General features: G+C 45.0%; 2 protein-coding genes across 3 annotated transcripts in view; one reads left to right on the forward strand and one right to left on the reverse strand.

Moving 5' to 3' along the window:
* The window catches only part of PI4KA (phosphatidylinositol 4-kinase alpha), a 93,127-nt gene that overhangs the window by 18,915 nt on the left and 47,588 nt on the right, over positions 1–26,624 (forward strand). For both annotated transcript variants that reach the window (XM_087880206.1, XM_087880205.1), the window contains exons 11-19: positions 183–374; positions 1,214–1,314; positions 3,164–3,293; positions 4,181–4,310; positions 4,772–4,867; positions 6,275–6,458; positions 6,875–6,978; positions 7,942–8,110; positions 9,900–9,950. In XM_087880206.1, coding sequence (XP_087736332.1) covers positions 183–374; positions 1,214–1,314; positions 3,164–3,293; positions 4,181–4,310; positions 4,772–4,867; positions 6,275–6,458; positions 6,875–6,978; positions 7,942–8,110; positions 9,900–9,950 — 1,157 coding nt within the window. The remainder of the gene's footprint in view (positions 1–182; positions 375–1,213; positions 1,315–3,163; positions 3,294–4,180; positions 4,311–4,771; positions 4,868–6,274; positions 6,459–6,874; positions 6,979–7,941; positions 8,111–9,899; positions 9,951–26,624) is intronic.
* Positions 14,513–25,606, reverse strand: SERPIND1 (serpin family D member 1). The gene is made up of 5 exons (XM_087880216.1): positions 25,361–25,606; positions 21,315–22,226; positions 17,760–18,033; positions 16,677–16,821; positions 14,513–15,394 (listed from the first exon to the last, which is right to left on the reverse strand). Exons 2-5 carry the CDS (start codon positions 22,192–22,194, stop codon positions 15,203–15,205), a joined length of 1,491 nt encoding a protein of 496 aa, XP_087736342.1. The 5' UTR covers positions 22,195–22,226; positions 25,361–25,606; the 3' UTR covers positions 14,513–15,202.

A 26,624-nucleotide genomic window follows, 5' to 3' on the forward strand; every position in this document is an offset into this window, starting at 1 on the left:
TCCTGCTCATGGCAACTTGAAAGCTTTGCAAGTTGACATCTGGTTTTGAAAGAACAGCGGATTAGCTCAGGATCCAGCGTTTTAAATAACATGATGCCTTTTTTGCTACACCATCACAAAACATGGTTTTTTGTCAGAATTCTACTTATTATTTTTTTTCCTTTTTCTTTTCCATCTCTTAGATCTTCCCAACTCTTTTGTGAAAGAAATTCACGATTTCGTGCTGGAACAATTCAACACCAGCCAGCCGGAGCTTCAGAAACTCCTTCACGAAGTCGATAAATTGCACAACGAGCTGAATCCGCTGAAATTGCGTTGCCAGGCGAACGCCGCCTGCGTGGATCTCATGGTTTGGGCTGTGAAGGATGAGCAAGGTGAGCCTTATATGCAGGTAGCCCTCGACTGACGACCACAATTGAGCTCACGGGAGTTACGTTGCTGAGTGAGACATTGGTTAAGTGAGTTTTGCCCCATTTGACGACTTTCGGGCACCTGTACAGGTAGTCCTCAATTTACGACAGTTCATTTAGTGACCGAAGTTACAACGGCACTGAAAAAAAGTGACAAATGATCGTTTTTCACACTTAACGACCGTTGCAGCATTCCCCCCCATGGTCCCCTGATCAAAAATTCAGATGCTTGTTAAATGACTCACATTTATGACGGTTGCAATGTCCCGGGAGTAATGCAATCCCCTTTTGCGACCTCCTGGCAAGCAAAATCAATGGGGAAGCCAGATTCGCTTAAAATCCTTGTTACTGATTTAAGAACTGCAGAGATTCACTTTGTTAAGTGACGAGAAAAGTCGTAAACATGGGGCAAAACTCGCCAAATTTCTCACTTAACCACCTAAATGTGGGGCTCAATTGTGGCCATATGTTGAGGACTACCTGTATGGGGTAGACACCATGGTTAACGACTGCCGAGTGCAACAATTGTGTGATAAATTTACAACTGACAGGCATTTTTGCTTGTGACGAGCAGAGTTAATCCTGTACAGTAGTACCTAAGTGCAAATAAACTTGTAAGGCCAAGTTGCATGCTTTTTCACTTAGTGGCTGTTCCTAATTGCGGTCACTGAAAGAGGACTACGTCTATTGCACTTAAAGGCATGCCCGAGCACACCTCTAGCTGTTTAGCCCTGAGTTGGCATCTCTTACTGTAAGACGTTTCCTCTTAACGAGAGTTCCTTTTCGTTCTCTTGCAAAACCAGGAGCAGAAAACCTCTGCATCAGATTATCCGAAAAGTTGCAGTCCAAGACCTCCAGCAAAGTCATCATCGCCCACTTGCCTCTCCTGATCTGCTGCTTACAGGTGTGGTGGAGTGTCGTCTGGATTCCTAGGAGGGAGGGGCGGCTTCCCAGGGGAAGCAAAGAGGCAGCGGAGCTTGGAATCTTCGGCAGGGAGGAAGAAGGTCGAGTTTAACAGATTGTAACAGAGTTAGAAGGGACCTCGTAGGTCATCTAGTTTGACTCGCCCCCCCCCTCGCCTAAGCTGGAGACCCTACACCATTTCTGACAGATGGCAGTCCAGTCTCTTCTTGAAAGCCTCCAGTGATGAAGCTCCCACAACTTCTGAAGGCAACTTCTGTTCCATCGGTTGATTGTTCTCACTGTCAGAAAAAATCCTCCTTATTTCCAGGTTGAATCTCTCCTTGATCAGTTTCCATCCATTATTCCTTGTCTGGCCTTCAGGTGCTTTAGAAAATAGCTTGACCCCCCTCCTCTCTGTGGCAGCCCCTCAAATATTGGAAGACTTGCTCTCAGGTCTCCCCTGGTCCTTCTCTTCCCTAGACTAGCCATGCCCAGTTCCTGCAAATTGTTTTAGCCTCCAGTCCCCTAATCATCTTGGTTGCTCTTTTCTGCACTCTTTCCAGAGTTTCAACATCGTTGAACAAATGTTTCACTTAACCACAGAAATTTGGGGCTCAGTTGAGGTTGTAAATTGAGGATTGTCTGTATATTCTTAAAGGTGCACCAGCATGCCTACCGTCCCTCTCTCACTGTCCCCATTTATTCGTATTTACTTCCTTTGTTCATGTTTATGTTTATACCTATACTTGTTATCTTGTACATGTTTGACAAACAAATAAAATAATAAATAAATAAATATTTCCCCAGTTGGATTGAAACTTTAGAATCAGGGTTAATTATATATATATATATATATATCCACTAGTTCGAGGCTTTATCAGACAGCAAGTAAGCAGTTTGCTGCCTTTTGGGAGACTAATATAGAGCTATTTCGGACTAATTAGTCCTCATCAGTTAGCCACACCCTCATCACATGTTTCCTCCCCGTAGAGATCAAGTATTTTGTTTTCTTCTCTTATCGTAGGCCCTTTATGTGTATTTCTCCTCAGCCGGGTTTTTTCCTACGTAAACCAAGATTTTCAAAATGCAGCTTACTTGCTGTCTGATAAAGCCTAGAACTAGTGGATGGGATTTCACTGAGCTATGGCTGCATTTTGAAACTCTTGGTTTACGTAGGAAAATACCCGGCTGAGGAGAAATACACATAAAGGGCCTACGAGCCACCGCTGTCCGAAGACGTCTCCGTGGTCCTGTGGCTGGCATGACTCAATGCCCAAAGGTGCATGAAACGCTGTTCCTCTCAGGTTTCGATGTCATCTCAAATAAATTGCACTCCCAAACAATTAATCTTTGCTGAAGTATTCCCCCGACTTAGTCGTAGCCGATACTAACCCTCTGACCCCCAAACCCTTCCCTTTCCGTTCCCCAATTCTCATCTTCTCATTGGCCATCTTCCAAGTCAGTCTCCTCAGCTTCTGACTTCACCCCCTAGGAATGTTCCCCTCACCATCTCATCTCCTAGGGGATATTATCTACAAAGAAATAAGTAGGTGAAAAGTCAAGCCTCGTCTTTTTATGGCAGCATCAGAATGCTGACAGTTCCCTTCCCACCAAAGATAGTCCCTATTTTTCTACTTGCATTTTTTTTACGTGCTTTCGAACTGCTAGGTTGGCAGAAGCTGGGACAAGTAATGGGAGCTCCCCCCATTACACAGCGCTAGGGATTCAAACCACTGAACTGCCAACGATTGGAGAACAGACTTTAAGGATCAATTATAGCCAGGATTGTGTGGCCTTTCTTCCCCGTGTCATGAGTAACGTTCCGTATCTTTTCTTTTTTTTTCCCACAGGGTCTCGGCCGCTTGTGCGAGAGGTTTCCCGTGGTGGTTCACTCGGTCAATCCGTCTTTGCGGGATTTCCTTGTGATCCCCTCTCCAGTCCTGGTGAAATTGTACAAATATCACAGCCAGTTCCAAACAGGTATTTTTTGGTTCGCTCATTAGATCCCCTCTGAAACTCAGTATGCCCAGGGCTCGCGGGATCATCTTTGGCAACCTTTGGCCAAGCAAAATCGATGGGGATTCACTTAACAACTGGGGCAAGGAAAGGTCATAAAACGGGGCAAAAAGCACTTAGCAACCCTCCCCATTTCTTTTATTGAAAAAGTTTTACAAGTACAAATTTTCCCATTTCCCCCCCCCCCGCTTTCCCTCCCTAACCCTCCCTAGCCCTCCCCTCCTCCCATGACTTCCCCAAGGTGAAATCCAAATCCACATCATATTATATCATACTTTACCGCCCTTCTAATCTCCCCCCTGTGTACTATACATTTCTACATAACATTGAACTATCCTACCCCCTATATACTATACATTTCTACACAACGTTCAACAAAAGCTATCTGATACTTCCTAGTTTGGTATTTATTCTGCACATAATCTATCCATTTCTTCCACTCCCATGCATAAATCTCTTGAGTCCGGTCTTTTAAGTATGCTGATATCTTCGCCATTTCTGCAAAACTGGCCACCTTCAAAGTCCATTCTTCAACAGTAGGCAAAACATCCCTTTTCCAATATTGACCAATCAATAACCTAGCTGCTGTCACCATGTACAATATCAATTTTGTTTCACCCATTGAAAAACCCTTAACTATACCCAATAAAAACAATTGAGGAGAAAATTGGAGTTTTTTCTTCAAAACATTTTGCATAACCCACCAAATTTTTATCCAGAAAGCCTTCACTTTCTTGCAAGTCCACCATATGTGATAATATGTAGCATCCAAACAATCACATCTCCAACATTTTGGTTGAACATTAGGATACATGCATGACAATTTCTTAGGAAATTTCTATGCCTCTTAGGCACCAACGACATCAAGATCAGCATCACCAACGAGCACGCCGAGTCTACATTGAGCGTCATGTCGGGCAAGAAAAACGAATCCTCCATGTACGAACAGCTCCGGGACGTTGCTATCGATAACATCTGCAGGTAGGTTTTATCTCAGGTGTGGAAAATCGTGGTTCTCTCAGCAGGTGGAAAAGCCACCCTGGGTTCTTAGCGAAGAGCAGATTTTGGCAACGCCATTACGCTCGTAACTGGAGGACTATCCCAAAGGTGCTTTTTTTCAGGAGGCATCTGGACTTCCTTGTTTGTTTTTCTTTGAAGACGTTTCGCTCCTCATCCAAGAAGCTTCTTCAGCTCTTGACTGGATGGTGGGGAAGGGAAGGAAGCTTCTTGGATGAGAAGCGAAACGTCTTCAAAGAAAAACAAACAAGGAAGTCCAGTTGCCTCCTGAAAAAAGCACCTTGGAATGGAAGGACATTTTGATTCCTACCACGGAAGAATAGCAATAGCACTTAGAACTTATATAGCGCTTCACAGTGCTTTACAGCCCTCTAAGCGGTTTACACAGTCATCACATTGATCCCAACAATTTGGGTATCTTGCAGGTGTTTGAAAGCCGGTCTGACCATCGATCCCGTCATCGTTGAAGCCTTCTTAGCCAGTTTATCGAATCGTCTCTACATCTCCCAAGAAAGTGATAAGTAAGTGGCTTTGAATGCTGCAAAGCAATCTCGCAGAATGACAGCGTTGGAAGGGGCCTCGGAGGTCTTCTTGTCCAACACCCACCCCACCCCCGGCTCAAGCAGGAGATCTTTACTTCCTTCCTCAAGGAAGGAAGAGGGGTTATTATCTCTTTTAAAAAAAAATACAAAATCCTTTGTATGCAGATCCTTTGACAATTTGGAATTTAGTGTTTTCCGCGAGATATTTCTGCGACCTAAAATCTTTTTATTTATTTATTTATTTATTTATTTATTTATTTATTTATTGGTTCAATTTATATGCCGCCCTTCTCCGGAGACTCAGGGCAGCTTACAATGCGTTAAGCAATAGCCTTCATGCTTTTGTATATACCTGCTTAGTAGGGCTTTCGCCCCCCCCCCCAAGCGGTGTTCTTTTTTTTATACAAAGTCAGCTTATTGCCCCCACAATCCGGGTCCTCATTTTACCTACCTCGGAAGGATGGAAGGCTAAGTCAACCTTGAGCCTGGTGAGATTCGAACTTGCAATTTTTGCAGTTGTTCTTCCTGTCAAAAGATTGACATGTACGCATGAGCATCTTAGGATGTCAAAAATGCATCAGTCTGGCAATAAAATGTCCCAATTTCTCTTCTCTGTTCTGCTCCGCAACAGTTGAGCAGATTCCAGAAATAAATCATCCGAAGTGGAAGCAGTTTGAGGTGTTCTACGGATGTTCTGGACTTGAAACAAATCTGTTTTATCCACAGTACCAGGTCCAAAACATCTCAGACTGCTTCTGTTTCCAGAAAGACAAATCTCCCCTGAGTTGCCACGGTCTGGGAGGACAGTCCGTGTGTTCCAGAAGAAAATTGGAAGTGAAGCTCTCTGGAATACTCCATTGCTAGGTGAATAAATTTTTCGCAGACGTTTTGTTACCCAACTAGGTAACATCATCAGTGTTGCACTGATGATGTTACCTAGTTGGGGTAATGAAACATCTGCAAGAAAACAACCAAGCTGAGAGAACACCAAGGACCCCACAGTCCTCCTCCTCTCCGCATATATCACTCATATCTAGCACTGATGATGTTACCTAGTTGGGTAATAAAATGTCTGCAAGCAGATGATGACATTAGCTAGTGGGGTCATGAAACATCTGCAAGAAAAGAACCAAGCTCAGAGAGCACCAGGGACTCCACAGTCCTCCTCCTCCCCACCTCCAACAAACCCCACTCCCTTCTAGCACTGATGATGTTACCTAGTGGGGTCATGAAATGTCTGCAAGAAAACAACCAAGCTCAAGAGAGTATCAAGGACCTCTCATTTCAACCCTGAGCTACAAATATTCTCCTTTATTGGTAATTTTTTTTCCATATTCATATGCACGCAGTTTTTTTTTTAAATAGCGACTTGTTGTTTTCTTTAAGGGAAGCCCACCTCATTCCAGACCACACAATCCGTGCGCTGGGCCACATAGCAGTGGCTCTGAGGGACACCCCCAAAGTGATGGAACCCATTCTCCAGATCTTGCAGCAGAAATTCTGCCAGCCACCGTCTCCTCTTGACGTGCTCATCATCGACCAGCTGGGCTGTTTAGTTATCACCGGAAATGTAAGGACGTGTCAACTGCCTGGGAATTGCCTCATCCTCTTCTGCCTTCTCCTTCCCTCCTTCTCTGTGACTTTGCCAAAGTGGTATTTCGGTCCCACCCAAAGCCTTTGAACCCCATGTGCCAAGTGGGGATTATTGCAAAACACACCAAGCTGGGTTCACCTGACTTTTTACATCTAGGAACACCCTGCAATGACTCTGTTAAATCTCCCTTCTCAGGTGAACTTATTGGGACCTAGAACTTCCTTCATTTCCTTGAAGCTTCTAGACATCTTTTAAGAGATCATGTTAGAGATTCATTTCCCATTAATGGTGTCAGGAATGTTTTATGTTTTTATTTTTATTTTTTGATTGTTTGTACCCAAGGTTTTTTTGTTTCCCCCTGCTAATTTATATTTTTATTTCCTTATTTCCAGCAATATATTTACCAGGAGGTGTGGAATTTGTTTCAGCAGATCAGCGTGAAAGCAAGCTCCATTGTATACTCGGCGACTAAAGACTATAAAGATCACGGATACAGGTAACTTAATTTTTTTTGCTGCGCTATTGAAATATATATTTTTAATTACTGGTTGATGTGAATGTTTGTAGATTTTTCCCTCTTTCATTTTTTTTTTTTAATCTAGAAACTGATGCTTCACACGACAGTAAAAATGGCTACCCAGATTTTTTTTAAATCAGGATGTTAGATCTGGGGCCACATTGGATTTATTCTATTTTATTCAGTTGTTAAAGATGCTGAGTTTGTCAGCTAGAAAGCTGACAGCCCTGGTTCGAGACCCGAGCAACATGTGACGGGATGAGCTCCCAGTCCTTGTCCCAGCTCCGGCCCACCTAGCAGTCCGAAAGCATGCAAATGCCAGTAGATCAATTGTTAGAAATCCTGTTTATATAAAGCACGATACAGAGCAAACAAAGAGCACAGTCACCATGTGCTTTACTGCTCAACCATATAGCTGTAACAGCAAACAGGAAACTCTACTTAGAACAAAAGAGCATAGAGTATGTACCATAGATCCAAACTTGTAAATACTGCCATCTACTGGCTGAATATTACTGTAGTTGTTGCATAAAAATACCTTCCAACAATGAATTCCAACATCAATAGGTGCCACTTCAGTGGGAAGGTAACAGCATTCCGTGTATCTTTGGCATATAGGCATGCTGGCCACAAGACCACGGAAAATGTCTTCGGAAAATGCTGATTCCCAAGGCTAAGAAACAGATAAGCACTGCCTCCTAGTTAGACACAACTGGACAAGGGAAACCTTTAGTATTTAGTTACTAAATTTCTATTCCTCCGTCTCACCTGGAGGAATTATCTAAGTCCTGTTTTTCAAGGCTTTTCAGAGGAGTTTCAAAATCCCTTTCATAATCTTACCCAGCTTTGAAGACGAGAAAAATTAGACAACATGTTTCATCAGAAAGCTGATGCTTCTGGTTTTCTTTTCTTTATTCCCCCGCTCTTCTGCCTTCTCATCAGACACTGTTCCTTAGCTGTTATTAATGCCCTGGCTAACATAGCTGCCAATATACAGGATGAACACCTTGTGGACGAACTGCTGATGAATTTGTTGGAACTTTTTGTGCAGCTGGGGCTGGAAGGAAAAAGGGCCAGCGAGCGGGCAAGTGAGAAAGGGCCGGCGCTGAAGGTAGGCGAGGAAGCGACAACGTTTCTTACCAATCTTCAGAATGAAAGTCTTTCCCTGTTTATTATAAATTATATTAATTATCAATTACTTTACAGCTGCCCATCTCTAGGCAGCACACAGAGTCAAGAAACAAAAAAACCCAAATATATAAAATGATTAAAAACAACTATTAAAATTTCAGTGGAAATAGTTAAAATGAAACAAACAGCCAGTTTGGTCTGGTAGTTAAGGTATTGTCTTGGAAACTAGGAAAGTGGAAATTCTAGTCCCACTTTAGGCATGAAAACCAATTGGGTGACTTTGGGCCGATCACCAGGAGACCGGGAGTTCAAGTCCTACCTTAGCTATGAAAGCCGGCTGGGAGACTTTGGGCCAATCATAACTAGGAGATGGTGAATTCTAGTCCCACCTTAGAGATGAAAGTAGCTGGGTGACTTTGGGCCTATCACCAGGTTACTGGGAGTTCAAGCCCTACCTTAGTTATGAAAGCCGGCTGGGAGACTTTGGGCCAATCATAACTAGGAGATGGTGAATTCTAGTCCCACCTTAGAGATGAAAGTGGGTGGGTGACTTTGGGCCTATCACCAGGTTACTGGGAGTTCAAGCCCTACCTTAGTTATGAAAGCCGGCTGGGAGACTTTGGGCCAATCATAACTAGGAGATGGTGAATTCTAGTCCCACCTTAGAGATGAAAGTGGGTGGGTGACTTTGGGCCTATCACCAGGGGACCGGGAGTTCAAGTCCTACCTTAGCTATGAAAGCCGGCTGGGAAACTTTGGGCCAATCACTAGGAGATGGTGAGTTCTAGTCCCACCTTAGGCATGAAAACCAATTGGGTAATTTTGAGCCAATCACCAGGAGAGTTGGGAATTTTAGTCCAGTCTTAGGCATGAAAGAATACATGATTTTGCGCTGCTAATATCTGTAGCTCAGGTGTACGATGAGGGTGGAAGTTCATTCTCCAAGCTTGTGGGTTGGATTCCAAACGTTTTATTACCAGGATAGGTAACATCTTCAGCGGAGTTTAGGGGATGTCAGTGTCGCTATTCCTTTGTTTATGAGGAACATGGGAATACTAAACAGGAACACCGACAATGACATCCCCTAAACTCCACTGAAGATGTTACCTAACCTGGTAATGAAACATTAACCTGGTAGCGAATGTTCGGAAACCAACCCACAAACTCGGAGAACGACCTCCAGCCTCAATCACTCTATCTCAGCCCAACTCACAGGGATGTTACTGCACCGTCATCATCTTCTTTTAACGACCCCATAATCCCTTGTGGGGGCGGAGGCTGGGCAACTGAATGGAGCTGTGTGTTTACTGGCCGGATGCCTTTCTTGTCACCAATGCGGAGTTATATTCAGCAGATCTATTCTCATGGTGCCCAGAGAGAGAGAGAAATACCTGCCTCTACCCAGGATCGAACTCACAGCATCCTGATTATGAGGCGAGAGCTCCACCGCTAGGCCACCGCACCGCTCGATGGTTATTGCGCCATGTAGCCCTAAATTCCCCACTTTGGGTTTGGAAGAAGGTGCACAGAGCCCAGGGGTGGGCAACTGTGGCCCTTTTACAACCTGTGGACTTCAACTCCCAGAGTTCCTGAGACAGCCAAGCTGGCTGTCTCAGGAATTCTGGGAGTTGAAGTCCACAGGTTGTAAAAGGGCCACAGTTGCCCACCCCTGACATAGCCCAGACTTGAGCTTAACAGCCAGGAGAATGCTTGTTTCCTTTCCCTCTTCCTGTTTCCTGTTCTCAGTTGGTCTCTATTGTCTTTCACAGGCCTCCAGCAGCGCAGGCAACCTCGGAGTGCTGATCCCTGTTATTGCTGTGGTGAGTGTTCACTTCCTCTCCCGAGACAGTACATGGGTTTTAAGCCGCACAAGAAGCATTGTAGGAAAAATCTGGAGAAACTTCTCCCAAGAGTTTTTCGACCGGGTGCTGTGCTAGAAGTTAGAACCGTGATGGCGAATCTATGGCACGCGTGCCGGAAGTGGCACGCAGAGCCATCTCTCCACTCATGCCAACCATCACCCGTTGCCCTTCCAGATTCCAGCCCGCACCTACGTGCCAGTCAGTTAGTGTTCGCACATGCGGGAGTACTGGAAAACGGAAGAGCAGCACTCTGGTGCGTATGTGCGCCAGAAACCGGAAGACTAGATGACCGGCACGCATGCGCACGCTGGAAACCGGAAGCTCAGCTTCCTGGCGCGTGCATGCACGCCAGGGAACTGCTCTTCCGGTTTTTGGCACTCCCACGCGTGCGCACTAGGGAGCTGCTCTTCCGGTTTTTGGCACTCCCACGCATGCGCACTGGGAAACTGCTTTCCAGTTTCCGTTGCTCCCGTGCGTGCATGCCGGGGAACTGCTCTTCTGGTTTCTGGTGCTCCCCCCTGCATGCACGGTCTCCCGTTTCAACACTCGGCCAGCCCTGAGTTAGAAGGTCATTAACCGTCTGTTTGAAAATCTACGGAGATTCTCCGTCATCCAGGTCATGGCTGTCCCAAAAGTTCTTTTCAAAAGACAGCTAGACTTCCTTTGTATGTTTGTTTTTCCCCTTGAAAATGTTTCGCTTCTCACCCATTCGATTCTGAAGAAGCTTCTTGGATGAGAAGCGAAACGTCTTCAAAGAATAACAAGGAAGACCAGTTGCCTCTTGAAAAAGCACCTTTGGGATGATTTTCAAGGAAAAAGAAAGTTTTGAACGGCACCTTTGGCATCGTCTACTTGAAATTTCAGATTATTCTTGTCGGCCACGTCTCACCATTTGCTGGGGGCACAGGTTGGAGAAGGTAGCAATAATAGAATAAAATAGAATTTTTTTATTGGCCAAGTGTGATTGGAAACACAAGGAATTTGTCTTGGTGCATATGCTCTCAATGTACATAAAAAGAAAAGTTACATTTGCTAAGAATCATAAGGTACAACACTTAATGATTAGAATAGAAATAGAATAGAAATAGAAATAGAATAGAATAGAATAGAATAGAATAGAATAGAATAGAATAGAATAGAATAGAATAGAATAGAATAGAATAGAATAGAATTCTTTATTGGCCAAGTGTGATTGGACACACAAGGAATTTGTTTTGGTGCATATGCTCTCAATGTACATAAAAAGAAAAGTTACATTTGCTAAGAATCATAAGGTACAACACTTAATGATAGAATAGAATAGAACAGAACAGAACAGAACAGAATAGAATAGAACAACAGAACAGAACAGAACAGAACAGAATTCTTTATTGGCCAAGTGTGATTGGACACACAAGGAATTTGTCTTGGTGCATACGCTCTCAGTGTACATAAAAGAAAAGATACGTTCATCAAGAATCATAAGCCTGGCATGGGTTAAGAAAATCGCTTGTTTTCTGCCGAAGCTGAAAAAACAAATTATGAAAGTTTATTCAATGAGACCATTAGAATACAAGGTGCAGCATTTTTAGACATCTTGGTGGGCAACATGAAAAAAAAAATGAAGGAGTACTGTTTAAGGAAACTTTTCCGGATTATATGTTAACCGCTGCAGGTTTTATCAGAAGGGTACTCCGAGACCCTGGCGTGTAAACATACTTTTTTGTTTTTTAAGTCTGGGTTCTCAAAACAATATTTTCCGCTGCATGTTCATGAAGGGCAAAGGTCCTGGTTGTGCGAGTCAAAATTGGTTTTATCTTTCATTGCTGTTCTTTTTTAAAAAAAAACAAACCTGTATTTGAGAGGCTGCCACAAAGAGGAGGGGGTCAATTTATTTTCCAAAGCACCAGAGGGGAGGACAAGAAGCAGTGGGTGGAAATTAATCCAGGAGAGAAGCAACCTGCAATTAAGGTGGAATTTCCTGACAGTGAGGACAATTAACCAGTGGAATAACTTGCCTCCAAAAATTGTGGGTGCTCCATCACCGGGGGGGGGGGGGTGTTTCAAGAAGAGATTGGACAACCATTTCTCTACCGTGTTTCCCCGAAAATATTTGTTGTTGTTGTTGTTGAATACTTTTGGCCTTATTGCTATGCACTCAAAAAGCCCGATTGGGCTTATTATCAGGGGATGTCTTATTTTGGGGGAAACTGGGTAGTCATAATAACATTACTTTCTCAGAGAGCTAAGGACATCTTGCCCCAGGGTAAAATGAGACCGGGTCTCCTGCTTGAGCAGGGGACTGGACTAGAACAGGGGTAACCAACTTTTTTGGACCTCAAGGACCACTAAATTCATAATTTTAAATTCCGCGGACCACTAATATGAATTAGCGACGGGATGGGGTCCTTCAGGCACTTAGTTTGGCCGCCTGTTAGCAGACCCCTCTCAATACTAGCTTTGCTGTCCATTGAAGCTAGGAATCTCAAATACGACCAAGAATGAACGTTTTGTCTTGTAGCCAGCCCGGGTGCTAGTCACTTGGCCACTGACTTATATTTATGACGGTTGCAGCATCCCTCGGTCACGTGATTCCCCTTTTGGGATCTTCTTGAAAAGCAAAGCCCAGGAGGGAAGCCAGGTTCATGTAACAACCGGGTTACTAGTTTTTAAGAACTGCGGCGATTCAGTTAACAAGCAAGGGAAGTCATTAAATGGGGTGAAACTCACTTAACCAATTTCTCCCTTAGCAACATCAATTCTGGGCTCCGTTGCGGTCGTTAAGTTGAGGACAACCTGCACTTCAAAGTCACTTTGGTGTTTGATCAGACAGGCTTTAATCTGATTTTTTTTTTTTTTCCAACTGCTTGTCACTCAGTAAATACACTCCTGAGTATTGACAGAAGTTAATGGTTACATTAAGGGTCGGTAAAGCAAATATTTAGCTTCCTTGCAAAATTTGCGATGCTCGGGAGTTCTCGGTTACGATTGTGTTTTCCTTCATCTCTTCCCTTTAAAATTTGGTGGGTAGGACTTCACGGCTGCTTTAAAAGGACAGTTTGATAGACAGGGAGTATCTCTGTATGCAGTCGAATTGCCAATGAGCATATTAACAGTCGTGGATCAATTAGTAAGCATTGATAAAAAGGGAGGGAATTGGGGTGGGGGGGATAACATTTCAGCAAGGACATAAAATGTTAGCTTGGGACAACTGCACAATAAGTAATGGCTAGTCATAGATTAAGGGACGCGACGGCTCAGTGGTTTAAGACGCCAAGCTTGTCGATCGAAAGGTCGGCAGTTCAGCGGTTCGAATCCCGAGTGCTGCGTAACGGGGTGAGCTCCCGTGACTTGTCCCAGCTTCTGCCAACCTAGCAGTTCAAAAGCAGGTAAAAAAAAAATGCAAGTAGAAAAACAGGGACCACCTTTGGTGGGAAGGGAACAGTGTTCCGTGCGCCTTTGGCGTTGAGTCATGCCAGACACATGACCACGGAGACGTCTTCGGACAGCGCTGGCTCTTCGGCTTTGAAACGGAGATGAGCACTGCCCCCTAGAGTCGGGAACGACTAGCACATACATGCGAGGGGAACCTTTACCTTTTAGTCATAGATTAGTAATCATAGATAAGTAATGTCTAATCATAATCACAATAAGTAATGGCTAATTATAGATCAATGGGACATGCTGGCTCAGTGGCTAAGACGAAAGGTCGACAGTTCATCTGTTCGAATCCCTAGTGCCGCGTAACAGGGTGAGCTCCTATTACTTGTCCCAGCTTTTGCCAACCTAGCAGTTCGAAAGCAGGTAAAAAAATGCAAGTAGAAAAATAGGGTGGCTGTTCCCTTCCCTTTGGTGGGAAGGGAACAGCATTCCGTGCGCCTTTGGCGTGGAGTCATGCCGGCCACATGACCACAGAGACGTCTTCGGACAGAATTAAATATAAATGAATTTTATAATCATAATGATATTGAGATAGAGCGAGTTTTATCACAAGTGCTCCTAAAAAGATTCAGATGCCATCTTTTGAAATTGAAACCTACCTACCTTTCTTCCTTTCTCTCTTCTTCCTTCCTTCCTTCCTTCCTTCCTTCTCTTTCTTTCTTTCCTTCCTTCTCTCTTTTTCTTTCCTTCCTTTCTTTCTTTTTCCTTCCTTCCTTTCTTTCTTCCTTTCTTTCTTCCTTTCTTTCTTTCTTTCTTTCTTTCTTTCTTTCTTTCTTTCTTTCTTTCTTTCTTTCTTTCTTTCTTTCTTTCTTTCCAAACTTCAAACCTAAAGACTTTTTAATCCCCTGCCATTTTTCTACTTCCATTTCTTTTTGCTCCTGGTAGACGTTCTCTGAATTCTGTGTATACTATGCCTCTGCCAAAGATTTGTGGTACCCAAAAGCACCCCCTACTTTGTGAAGAATTAATCCAGCATGCTTTGGGGGTGTCCTCAAGAGGTCCGCTCCCTTGCCACTTACGCAAACACAGAGCAAAATGAAACCACCCCCTCAGACCCTTCAGGGCAACAGCGACGCGGACAAATTCTCATTTAATCGTCCTCTGTGGTAATATTTTTATTCAGGCAACGTTGCACAATCCTTAGTGAACAAGTGCTTTCCCCAATAGGGCATTTGCCAGATGTGTTGAGGCAACTTTTCTGGAGTTGGCCACCTTGGCACATCTGGAAGATACAGGTAATCCTCGATTTACAACAATTCGTTTAGTGACCATTCAAAGTTACAACAGCATTGAAAAAAGTGACTTCTGACCGCTTTTCACACTTAGCGACCATTACGACATTCCCATGGTCGCGTGATCAAAATTCAGATGCTTGGCAACTGGTTCCTATTTTATGACGGTTGCAGTGTCCTGGGGGGCGGGGGTGTCACACAATCCCCTTAAGCAACTTTCTGAGGAGCAAAACCCGTGGGGAATCCAGATTCACTTAACAACTATGTCACTAACTTAACCACTGCAAGCTGTGGCAAGAGAGGTCGTAAAACGGGGCACAATTCCCTTAACAAACGTTTTCGCTTAGCGACAGACACATTGGGCTCGGTGGTGGTCGTAAGTCGAGGACTACCTGTACCACCTTGGAGGGGGAGAGGGGGGGGGAAAGCTGTGCTGTGATTCCACCTGAACTCTACCTCTGCCTATAAAAACCAGTAATAGCGTAAATAAATCCCACGTTTTCGAGATACAGTTGTGTGTCCCCCCCCCCCCCATCCCCACGGATGTGATTCTCCCGCTTAGTGCTTGCTGGGGTTGCAAACTCTCCCCATGAAGAGCAGGCAGCTGGTACGGTGTTCGTAGATCAGAAAGAGGAAAGGGTGATCGATGACGAAGCGGATTTGAGTTGAAAGGGGCATAAACCCCACGGTGGTCACGGAGGCCGCCTCGGTCCCTTCTTCGTTCACCGTGATGGTCCCTTGATGATTGAACTGTCACAAGGAAGGTTAAACATTCAGAAACAGCACACACCAAGCTCGAGAAGGTGGTGAAGGTGCTGACCTAGAAACCAGGAGACTGGGAGTTCTAGTCCTGCCGTAGGCATGGAAGTTGACCGGGTGAATTTGAGCCAGTCACCCAGAGACCCTGAGTTCTCACCCCCCTTTAGGTACCAAAGTTGACTGAGTGACTTTAGGCCGATCACCAGGGGACTGGGAGTTCTAGTCCTGCCGTAGGCATGGAAGTTGACCGGGTGAATTTGAGCCAGTCACCCAGAGACCCTGAGTTCTCATCCCACATTAGGTACCAAAGTCAACTGGGTGACTTTAGGCCGATCACCAGGGGACTGGGAGTTCTAGTCCCGCCGTAGGCATGAAAGCCGGTTGGGTGATTTTGGACCAGTCACCCAGAGACCCTGAGTTCTCATCCCACTTTAGGTACCAAAGTCGACTGGGTGACTTTAGGCCAATCACCAGGGGACTGGGAGTTCTAGTCCCGCCGTAAGCATGGAAGTCAGCTGGGTGAGTTTGGGCCAATCACTAAGAGAACCTGTGTTCTCATCCCGCCTTAGGTACCAAAGCTGATTGGGTGACTTTAAGCCAATCACCAGGGGACTGGGAGTTCTAGTTCCACCTTAGGCATGAGAGCTGGCTGGATGACTTTGGGCCAATCACCAGGAAACTATGAGTTCTAGTCCCGCTTTAGGCATGGAAGTCGACCAGGTGACTTTGGGCCAATCCCCAGGAGACTGGGAGTTCTAGTCCCGTTTTAGGCATGAAAGCCAGGTAGGTAACTTTGGGCCAGTCCCTCTCTCTCTCAGCTCAACCCACCTCACAGGGTGAAAAAGAGGAGGAGGCAAGAGTACAATTTATTGTTTACTGCCTTGAGGTGTTTATAAAGTAATAAACCTGGCATAAAAATCGAATAAGTAGGTAAATAAATAAAGGGTTCTATCTGGGCTGCTGTAGCTCAGCTATGTACCTGACCAGTAATTTTCTAAAGCGGCTGTTATTAAATCTGCTTTTTTTTTTTTTTTTTTGCCCGTCTATTCTTTATGTCCTCTCCCTTTTGTCTGCGTCCATCTTTCGCTCTCGGATATGCTCCTTTTTCCTGAACTATCGAATCTAACAATCTCAGAACATTTCTCTTAGCCTCCTTCTGACCACAGCACCAAAACCTAAGCGGGCCCGAACAGAATAATTCTTCTCCTCCGTCCCTCTCGCGCAAAGTTAAAAAAAATCTCTGGAGTTTTCATTTGTGCCAACGCTGGATTACCTTATTGATGGTGATTTTTTCCTCTGAGATGCCGGAGTAGTTGCCACGCGGGGTGAACAGCTCCTCGATCCCCATCGCTTTCAGATTTTCGATCAAGTCGTAGCTCTTCTCCAGCTTAAATCTGGGCATCGCGACTTCTCGGGTCCTAGAGGGAGAATTAGAAGTTCAACGTGAGCCGATTCAAATCGGTTCTTTTATGGATCATTTGTTTGGCACCAGTCTCTTGGTGATTGGCCCAAAAGTCCCCCAACTGGCTTTCCTGCCTAAGGTGGAACTAGAACTGACTGTCTCCTGGTGATTGGCCCAAAAATCACCCAGTTGGCGTTCATGTTTAAGCCAGGACTAGAATGCCCAGTCTCCTGGGGATTGACCCAAAAGTCACCCAGCTGGCTTTCCTGCCTAAGGTGGAACTAGAACTCCCAGTCTCCTGGGGATTGGCCCAAAAGTCCCCCAGCTGGCTTTCCTGCCTAAGGTGGAACTAGAACTCCCAGTCTCTTGGTGATTGGCCCAAAAGTCCCCCAACTGGCTTTCTTGCCTAAAGTGGAACTAGAACTCCCAGTCTCCTGGTGATTGGCCCAAAAGTCCCCCAATGGGTTCTCCTCCCTAAGGTGGAACTAGAACTCCCAGTCTCCTGGGGATTGGCCCCAAAATCCCCCAGCTGGCTTTCCTGCCTAAGGTGGAACTAGAACTCCCAGTCTCCTGGTGATTAGCCCAAAAGTCCCCCAACTGGCTTTCCTGCCTAAGGTGGAACTAGAACTCACTGTCTCCTGGTGATTGGCCCAAAAGTCACCCAATGGGTTCTCCTCCCTAAGGTGGAACTAGAAGTCTCCTGGGGATTGGCCCCAAAGTCCCCCAGCCAACTTTCATTCTTAAACTGGGACTAGAACTCATCATCTCCTTTTGATTGGCCCAACGTCCCTCTCCCGGTTTACATGCCTACGGCAGAACTAGAACTCCCGGTCTCTTGCTTTCTAGCCTGGTGCCTTAAACCCCCCCCCCCCCAGACCATAATCATCGTCTGAAACCGGAATCAGAGAGTGCGATATACTTGGGCCGTGCAGGATTTCCGGGGCAATCGGATACCTGTTGGTCATGCTCTTCTGCCATCTCTCGACCACCTGGGGGCTTATTTGGGTCTCCAGGACCTTCAAACCAGACAGCTTATAGGGCAGCACAATCAGCATGCTGATATTCCCCACGTAGGGCAGCTGCAGCACTCTGCAGTCCAGCTCGTTGTCTTCGGTGGCCAAGAAGCTGGCTTTGATCTTCATCATAGGAACCTTCACCGTCTCTTTCTCGTTCAGCCGGAAGGTCTGTTTGTGGGTCGCCTCCACCGGAAACTTGTTTTCCCAGGTTCCTGGCAACCACAATGAAAACACGAGTCCGTCATTCTTTTTTCCCCGAGGCTGATCGCATTTAGCTGTTTCACCTACTGAGTCCTGAGTCCTTCGGAAGTAGGGCGGTATAGAAATTTAATAAAATAAAATAATTTAATTTAATAAATTTAATTTACTTCTGCAAGTAGTCGCCAACTTAACGACCGCCATTGAGCCCCAAATGTCTGTCTGTAAGCCAGACACTTGTTACGTAAACTTTGCCCCATTTTCTGACCTTTCTGGCCACTGTCGTTATGCGAATCACTGCCGTCATTAGGGAACTGGGTATGTCTAGTTTAATGAAGAGAAGGACTAGGGGAGACATGATAGCCGAGCCTTGGTAGTACAGTGGTCTAAAGCACCCTGTTATTAACACAGCTGCCTGCAATTACTGCAGGTTCCAATCTTACCAGGCTCAAGGTTGACTCAGCCTTCCATCCTTTCTAAGGTAGGTTAAATGAGGACCCAGTTTGTGGGGGCAATAAGCTGACTTTGTATAAAATATACAAAAGTATGAAGGCTATTGCTTAACGCATTGTAAGCCGCCCTGAGTCTCCGGAGAAGGGCGGCATATAAATCAAATTAAAATAAAAAATAATAATAATAAAATAAATAGCAGTGTTCCAATATCTTGTCCTGAGGGCAGGACAAGAAGCAACGGGTGGAAACTAACCAAGGACAGAAGCAACTTAGAACTAAGGAGAAATTTCAGTGGAACGACTTGCCTCCAGAAGTTGTGAATGCTCCAACACTGGAAGTCTTTAAGAAGAGATTGAATAACCATTTGTCTGAAGTGGTGTGGGGTTTCCTGCCTAAGCAGGGGGTTGGACTAGAAGACCTCCAAGGTCCCTCCCAACTCTGTTATTCTGCTCTATGGTTTGTATTTGTGACTTTTAACCTGGTATTCAGCCTTTCTGTGCTTCCTCTTTCAATACCCATGATCGAGACGCTTTTTCTCAAGGTAAATTGCTCTGTTTTTTGCTGATGCCGAAGTGGTATCTGATGCAACTTTTCTTTCATGACCAATTAAGCCGTTCTTAAATATAACAGTCGTGCAGCTTGCACAGAACTTTGGATCATGAACTTTTTTTTAAAAAAAAAAAAAAGATTATTTTCAGAATGTTGATTCAGGAAATTCAGATGTTGACACTCTTTGTGCTAACATTGGACTCCCTGTGAAGTCCACCAGGGACTGAATATTTAGACACTTGCAGCGGAATAAGCACTAGCAATAGCATTTAGACTTACACATCGCTTCGTAGTGCTTTTACAGCCCTCTCTAAGTGGCTTACAGAGTCAGCACATTGCCCACAAGAGTCTGGGTCCTCATTTTACCCACCTCGGAAGGATGGAAGGCTGATTCAACCTTGACCCAGTCAGGATCGAACTCCTGGCTGTGGGCAGAGTCAGCCTGCAATATTGCATTCTAACCATTGTGCACGATGGATGGATGGATGGATGGATGGGAGGGAGGAAAGAAGGAGGGAGGGAGGGAGGGAGAGAGGGAGGGAAGGAAGGAAGGAAGGAAGGAAGGAAGGAAGGAAGGAAGGAATAGCAATAGCACTTAAGATTTCATAGTGCTTTTACAGCCCTCTCTAAGTGGCTTACAGAGTCAGCACATTGCCCCCAAGAGTCTGGGTCCTCATTTTACCCACCTCGGAAGGATGGAAGACTGAGCCAACTTTAAACCGGTCAAGATTGAACTGTTGGCAGTCAGCAATGAGTTAGCCTGCAATACTGCATTGTAACCACTGCACCACCAGGGGAATAGAATGGAATGGAATAATATTTAGACTTATGTACCACTTTACAATGTTTGACAGCCCTCTCTAAGCGGTTTACAGAGTCAGCCTCTTGCCCTCAACAATTTGGCTCCTCATTTTACTGACCTTGGAAGGACGGAAGGCTGAGTCAACCTTGAGCCGCTCATGATCGAACTGCTGGTGTGTGGGCAGAATTTGCTGAATTAGCCTGCAATGCTGCCTTCTAACCACTGCTCCACCATGGCTCTTTATATAGGTAGTCCTCAACTTACGATCACAATTTGTTCCCAAATTTTCGTTGCTAAGCAAGGGGAGGTGGTTAACCGAGCCACGCCTGATACTGCAACCTCTCTTTTTTTTTTGCCACGGTTCTTAAATGAATCACTGCAGTTATTCAGCATAAATTGGCTTTACATGTTGGTCACAAATGGCGATTAAGTGACACCCTCCCGAGACACCGCAACCGTCATAACTACATGTCATAACACCCAAATTTTGATCATGTGAACGTGGGAATCCTGCAACACGCATAGAACTGGTCGTAAATCACTTTTTTTTTTTTTGCTGCTGTTGTAACTTTGGTCACTAAATGAAGTATTGTAAATCAAGAGCTACCTGTATGTATAGGTCTTTTCACATTCTTTGCTCTGATAAGATATAGTCAGAGATGTTCTTTCTAAGTTATTATTTCTATGATCACATGTACCCATCAGCGGTGGGTTTCAAAAATTTTTGCTAACAGTTTGCTGGGCGTGGCTAGGTGGGCAGGCATGTGACTGAGTGGGCGTGGCCAACTTAACGTCACACATGCCCACTCAGTCACATGACCCCCCCCCACCTAGCCATGCCCACAGGAAAAGGTAGGAAAATGTTTGGAATTTCCACCTATCTACCCCCGCCCTCCCTTCGCCAGCCACTCCCGTTTCCCCTCCTTTAGTGGCCCCAGCCCTAGCCCTAGCCCCACTTTCTCCCGTACCATCGCCTCTTTGTTTAGGTTGCTTACCTTCCGCGGTGGCTGGTCCAGAGTTCAGAAGGCAAGCTGACTGGAGTTTTGGGTGGCCCCCCCAGCCAGCTGCCGCAGCCGCAAAGTTCTCAAAGAGGTGGCGGCTGGCCGCAGGCTGCCGAAAAGCACCGGAGGTCACGGAAAAAGCTATTACCGTCGCCGCCATGTTTTTCACGCATGCGCATCCCATTGGACTTGGATGTGCATGCGTGAAGAACATGGCAGCGACGAACATAGCGGGCGGGGCGAGCGGGGCGAGCGACCAGGAAACCAGTTCGGTTTCAGCTGGCCATCGCTACCAGTTCGGCAACCTTGGCCAAATTTCCACCAACAGTTCGCGCGAACCGGCTGAATACCACCTCTGGTACCCATCCCATCAAGCCCAACTAAAGTTTGGAATGGTATGAGACCTGCAATAGGTAGTGGGTTGGACTAGAAGACCTCCAAGGTCCCTTCCACTCCTATTATTATTCTGTGTTCTTATTTCTCGACTTACCTTTGAAGTACAAGCAGTTGAGAATCATCACGAGCGTATCTGGGTGTACGTTAACGAGCGCGTCTTTAATTAAGCCCTTGGTGAGCTTTCTGATTCGTTCATTGGCGTTATTGATGAAGGTCTGGTCGGAGAAGTCAGCCAGCTGAGCCTCGGCAAAATAGTATTTTTTCATATTGTCCTTGAACTCATTCAGGATGGAAAACTGCCTTTGCACGTAGAGGTCGTTGACCGACCTGAGGGTGTAGCCAAAATTCCTCCGGAAGAGCCGGTGTGTGAGTTTGTGGAAGAGGTTGTGTGTAGTCATGTAGTCGTATTTGGAACTGGCGTTCACAAAGTCTTCGAAACCTAGGACATCTAAAACTTCCTCCAGGGTTTGGCCTCTCAGCCCCAACGAAACCATGGCCATGGCGGTGGAGATGCCAACCGGAGCCAAGAAGATATTATCGGAAGAGTTGACGTGGTCCCGAATGCTTCGGTAGAGGTTGAAGCCAAAATAGGCATTCAGGATGTTGAGACGTTGGATTCTGGTCTTCCCACGAAAGAGGGCCAGCACGTTTCCTTGGTCGATGTAAGAAATCGCTTCTGGAATGGTATCGATGATATCGATGTAGTCATCATCTTCGCTGAAGATCTTGTCGAAGTCCAGGTAGTCCTCCTCCTCCTCTTCTTCCACGCTCAAGTCGTTGGTCACCGTGTTTTCTTGATGGAATTCGGGGGACAGGTTCGTCGCCCAAAGAGTTTCGTTCCCAAGAAGGCCACGAGGGTGGAGGGACTGGGCCTCCTCGCCCACCTGATCGAAGTGCCCTTGAAGATCCTTGATGCCACACCAAACCAAGGAGATGGTGAGGGAGAAGACCGCTGAATGCCAGAAGAACTTCATCTTCTTAGAGCTGGAAATGAGATGTTCTTGATCTAGACAAGAGGATTGTGAAGTTTCCGAAAGATGCCCTAATTAATTCATGAGCCATGCGCCAAACTTCAAAAGAAATACGGTCATTTATTAGGAGCACCATTTCGGCAATATTCGGATGCAGTTAGAACTAATCCCACACGTAGATTTACGTTCCCCTATGACCCTGTCTCTCCCCTCCTCCCTGGCCATGTCATAAATCACATTCTCCAATTAAGGCTGGCTGTGAAATCCAAGACCCTTCTACTGAATGCGGTAAGAAAGCATCTATGGAATGTAGCTTCAGTTAGGGAAATCAATCAGCTCTATCAGTTCTCCCTCCCTCCTGCTCATGGCAACTTGAAAGCTTTGCAAGTTGACAAGGATTTGCACAGGTTTACGTGGTCTACTGAGCCTGATTCTCTTAGTACGGTCTATGAAAAAATACAATTTGGGTCCTAAACGGTGAAGTCCACTAGATACGGTTGGGATGTTTCAATCAACTAACTGTAAACTGTGTGTGGCGGCAGCCAAAAAAGCCAATGCCATCCTAAATTGCATTAAGAGAGGGATACAATCAAGATCAAGGAAGGTACCAATACCACTCTATGATACTTAGTAAGGCCGCACCAAGAATACTGCATCCAGTTTTGGTCACCACACTACAAAACAGATGTTGAGACTCTAGAAAGAGTGCAGAGAAGAGCAACCAGGATGATTAGAGGACTGGAGGCTAAAACATACGATGAACGGTTGCAGGAACTGGGCATGGCTAAAGAGAAGGACCAGGGGAGACAGGATAGCAGTCTTCCAATATTTAAAGGGCTGCCACAGAGAGGAGGAGGTCGAGCTATTCTCCAAAGCACCTGAACGCCAGACAAGGAATAATGGATGGAAACTGAACAAGGAGAGATTCAACCTGGAAGTAAGGAGAATTTTTCTGAAAGTGAGAACAATCAATCGATGGAACAAAGTTGCCTTCGGAAGTTGTGGGAGCTTCATCACTGGAGGCTTTCAAGAAGAGACTAGACGGCCATTTGTCAGATATGGTGTACGGTCTGCTTTTGGGGGGGTTGGACTAGATGACCTACAAGGTCCCTTCTAACTCCGTTAATTTGTATAACAATGGGTGTCCGTCCTTTTTCAGGAGGCAACTGGACTTCCTTGTTTTTTCTTTTGACAACTTTTAGCTCTACAGACTTTTAGCTATACAATTTGGGATGAATCCCCTTTTGAGTGGCATGGGAGTAGGAGTAGTGGATTTCCAGAGTGGGGGAAAAATTGCAGACTACAGGAACCATTTGCACCACTCAGGTGACCCTGAGGACACAGAGAAACCTCCAAGTCCTGCAACGACCCTTTAAAAGGATGCAAAGGACCAGCTGCCTGCAAGGAATATCAATCCTTCCATTCCACCACCATCCAGTCAGAGCTGAAGAAGCTTCTTGGAGGAGAAGCGAAACGTCTTCAAAAGAAAAAAACAAGGAAGTCCAGTTGCCTCCTGAAAAAAAGCACCTTTGGGACAACCATGACCTGGATGATGGAGAATCTCCAAAAACTAATTGCAATGGTGGACACTTGAGTCATTTATATTCAAGAACGGTTGAATGCAACAGACTTCCGAGACACACACTGGGCGAAGGCACTGTGTGCATTGCACAAAGTTTGTAAGATAATGGATTCCCATCAACAGAACTGAGTCCAGAACGTATTTAAGAGAGAAAGTTTCATGCCCTTAGTGATCTCTGAGCTTGCTTCCTTTCTTGCAAACATTTCGTTACCAAACTAGGTAACGTCATCAGTACTAAGATTGTTGGACGAGAAGGCACAAAAACAGCCAGGGAAGCGATTGAAAAAGGGCCTATTTCCACTTTCCACCAGCTAGAATAGCGAAAATGTTCCCTAGTAATTCACCGAAATGTTGGAAATGTAAGAATAACTATGGGACTTATTATCATCTCTGGTGGACCTGCCCAGTGGCGAAGAAATTCTGGGCGAAAGTTAAAAAGTGGATGGAAGAAATAATTCAGAATTCAATAAAGGGAGAACCTGAGCAGTTTCTACTTGGGATTTCCGTAGAAAACTATACTAAGGAAATATATTATTTAAGATTACATATACTGACAGCAGCCCGCAGAGTCTCTGCGCAAAATTGGAAGAAGGAAAACTTAACCATCAGAAGAAGATTTAATTAGGAAAATCTTAGTGTGCGCAGAGATGGACAAATTAACAAAAGAAATCAAGGAGAAAGATTATTACAAAGTGTGGGTGTAGGGGGTATGAATGGTTGGAGAATAGGAAAAATGAGAAAGGAATAAAGGAGAGAGGGGAGAAAAAACGTTGAAGATCAAAGTATAATCTAGACGAAAGAAAGAATGATGGAAAATAAACGGTTGAATAAGATAAAGTTAAAATATGTCTGAATAGATGTAAATAGTAAGAAAGGATCCCTTTGAAGTAGCTGTAGGGAAAAGTGATATGTATATAAATGTTGTGTGTTTGTGTCTTGTTTTTAATGTTTTCAAAATAAAAAACTTTTTAGAAAAAAAAAAGGAAAAAGGGCCTGTTTCAACCACTTCCTCGGCTGTTTTTGTCCAACAATTGTAGCAGCTGCACGCAGGACAACACACACACTGCTAGAGAGAAATTCCCCGAGGAGGGGCTCCAGCATGAAGTCCGAAAGCTCGGAAGACAAAAACTCCGGTCCCAGTGACAGACCCAGATTGGATCCTGCAACATTATCCTGGGGACATGTAGATCCGCCTTCATTATCCTACTCTCCGCCGTTGCAAACTAATTTGCCACCTATACTCCCTTTTAAAATGTCTTCCCTTTGCACAGTTTGCCGTTGCAACACAACGACGGACAAACAAACCTTGGTTTCCATCATATTTCTCCCCCCCCCCACTAAATTACGCTGAGCCAGCAGCGTTAGCATCAAAATAATAAGTAAAAAAATCCAGAGGTTGAATTCCATCATCGCCCGATTGTTCGTGGCAACGGCACGATCAGATTTAGCGACAAATCGGTCGCCTTGAGTGGCGGCCGTTGAATCCTGATGTCTCGGTTTCACCCTAAAAAATACTTGAGCTTATTTTATTTATTTTTAATCCGCCTTCCTCCCCCCCTGCAAAAAAAGATGATTGATATTCCTTACCTCTTCCGTTGACGAAGGGAAGGCTTTTGCAAGAAAGGCAGATGCAAATGCTGCAGTCTGAACTTTGGTGCCGCTGGATGTTTGCTAAAGTCAACACGCTGTAAATCAATCACTCACCATGTCAGCTGAAATCCCTGATGGGTGCTGTTTACTGTCCGTTGATTTCCTGTTCTGTTTCTGGTTATATTCTTTTTTTTTCCTTTTTTTTTAAAGACACCGTTCTTCTACAGATAGGAGCAAAGAAATATTTTTATCTTCCCTATCGTGTATTCAAAATATATGTGTGTGTGTGTATGTATGTATGTATGTAAAAAAGAAGCAGACATACTGCGAACTTCAGAACTTAAGATTTTAAAATTTTTAAAAGAATTAAAATTTTATTTTACTAAGCTTTCGTCAGCCATCTGCTGACATCGTCAGAGTATTAAGCTACCATTACAGAGATCTCTGCCTTTATATGCCAGTAATCAATTTAGCCCTTGTGCGTGTAATAGGCCCAGCCATCTCCCACTTGTAATCAGCTGTGTTTTTACTAATATACCTGGAACTCAAATGGGTTTTCTGTGGTTGCGTGGTATCTTGGTTTTTTTTAGGCACTGATATATTATAACGGATGAGGGACGCGGTGGCTCAATGGCTAAGACGCTGAGCTTGTCGATCGAAAGGTCGGCAGTTCAGCAGTTCAAATCCCTAGTTCCGCGTAGCAGGGTGAGCTCCCGTGACTTGTCCCAGCTTCTGCCAACCTAGCAGTTCGAAAGCACATAAAAAATGCAAGTAGAAAAATAGGGACCACCTTTGGTGGGAAGGGAACAGCGTTCTATGTGCCTTTGGTGTTGAGTCATGCCGGCCACATGACCACGGAGACGTCTTCGGACAGCGCTGGCTCTTCGGCTTTGAAACGGAGATGAGCACTGCCCCCTAGAGTCAGGAATGACTAGTGCATGTACAAAAGGCCGGAGGTATGCGTGGACGGGCTCATATTTCCAAACCGGTAGGGAAAGTAATTTTTTTTTTTTAATTTGATTTATATGCCGCCCTTCTCCGGAGACTCAGGGCTGCTTACAACGTAAGCAGTAAGCAATAGCCTTCATCCTTTTGTATATTTTATACAAAGTCAGCTTATTGCCCCCACAACTGGGTCCTCAATTTACCTACCTTAGAAAGGATGGAAGGCTGAGTCAACCTTGAGCCTTGGCGAGATTCGAACCTGCAGTAATTGCAGGCAGCTGTCTTAATAACCAGCTTAATAACAGGGTGCCTTAGA

The sequence above is a fragment of the Pantherophis guttatus genome, chromosome 17 (assembly GCF_059756535.1).
Source record: "Pantherophis guttatus breed Tessera chromosome 17, ASM5975653v1, whole genome shotgun sequence".
Classification (NCBI taxonomy): Eukaryota; Metazoa; Chordata; class Lepidosauria; order Squamata; family Colubridae; genus Pantherophis; species Pantherophis guttatus.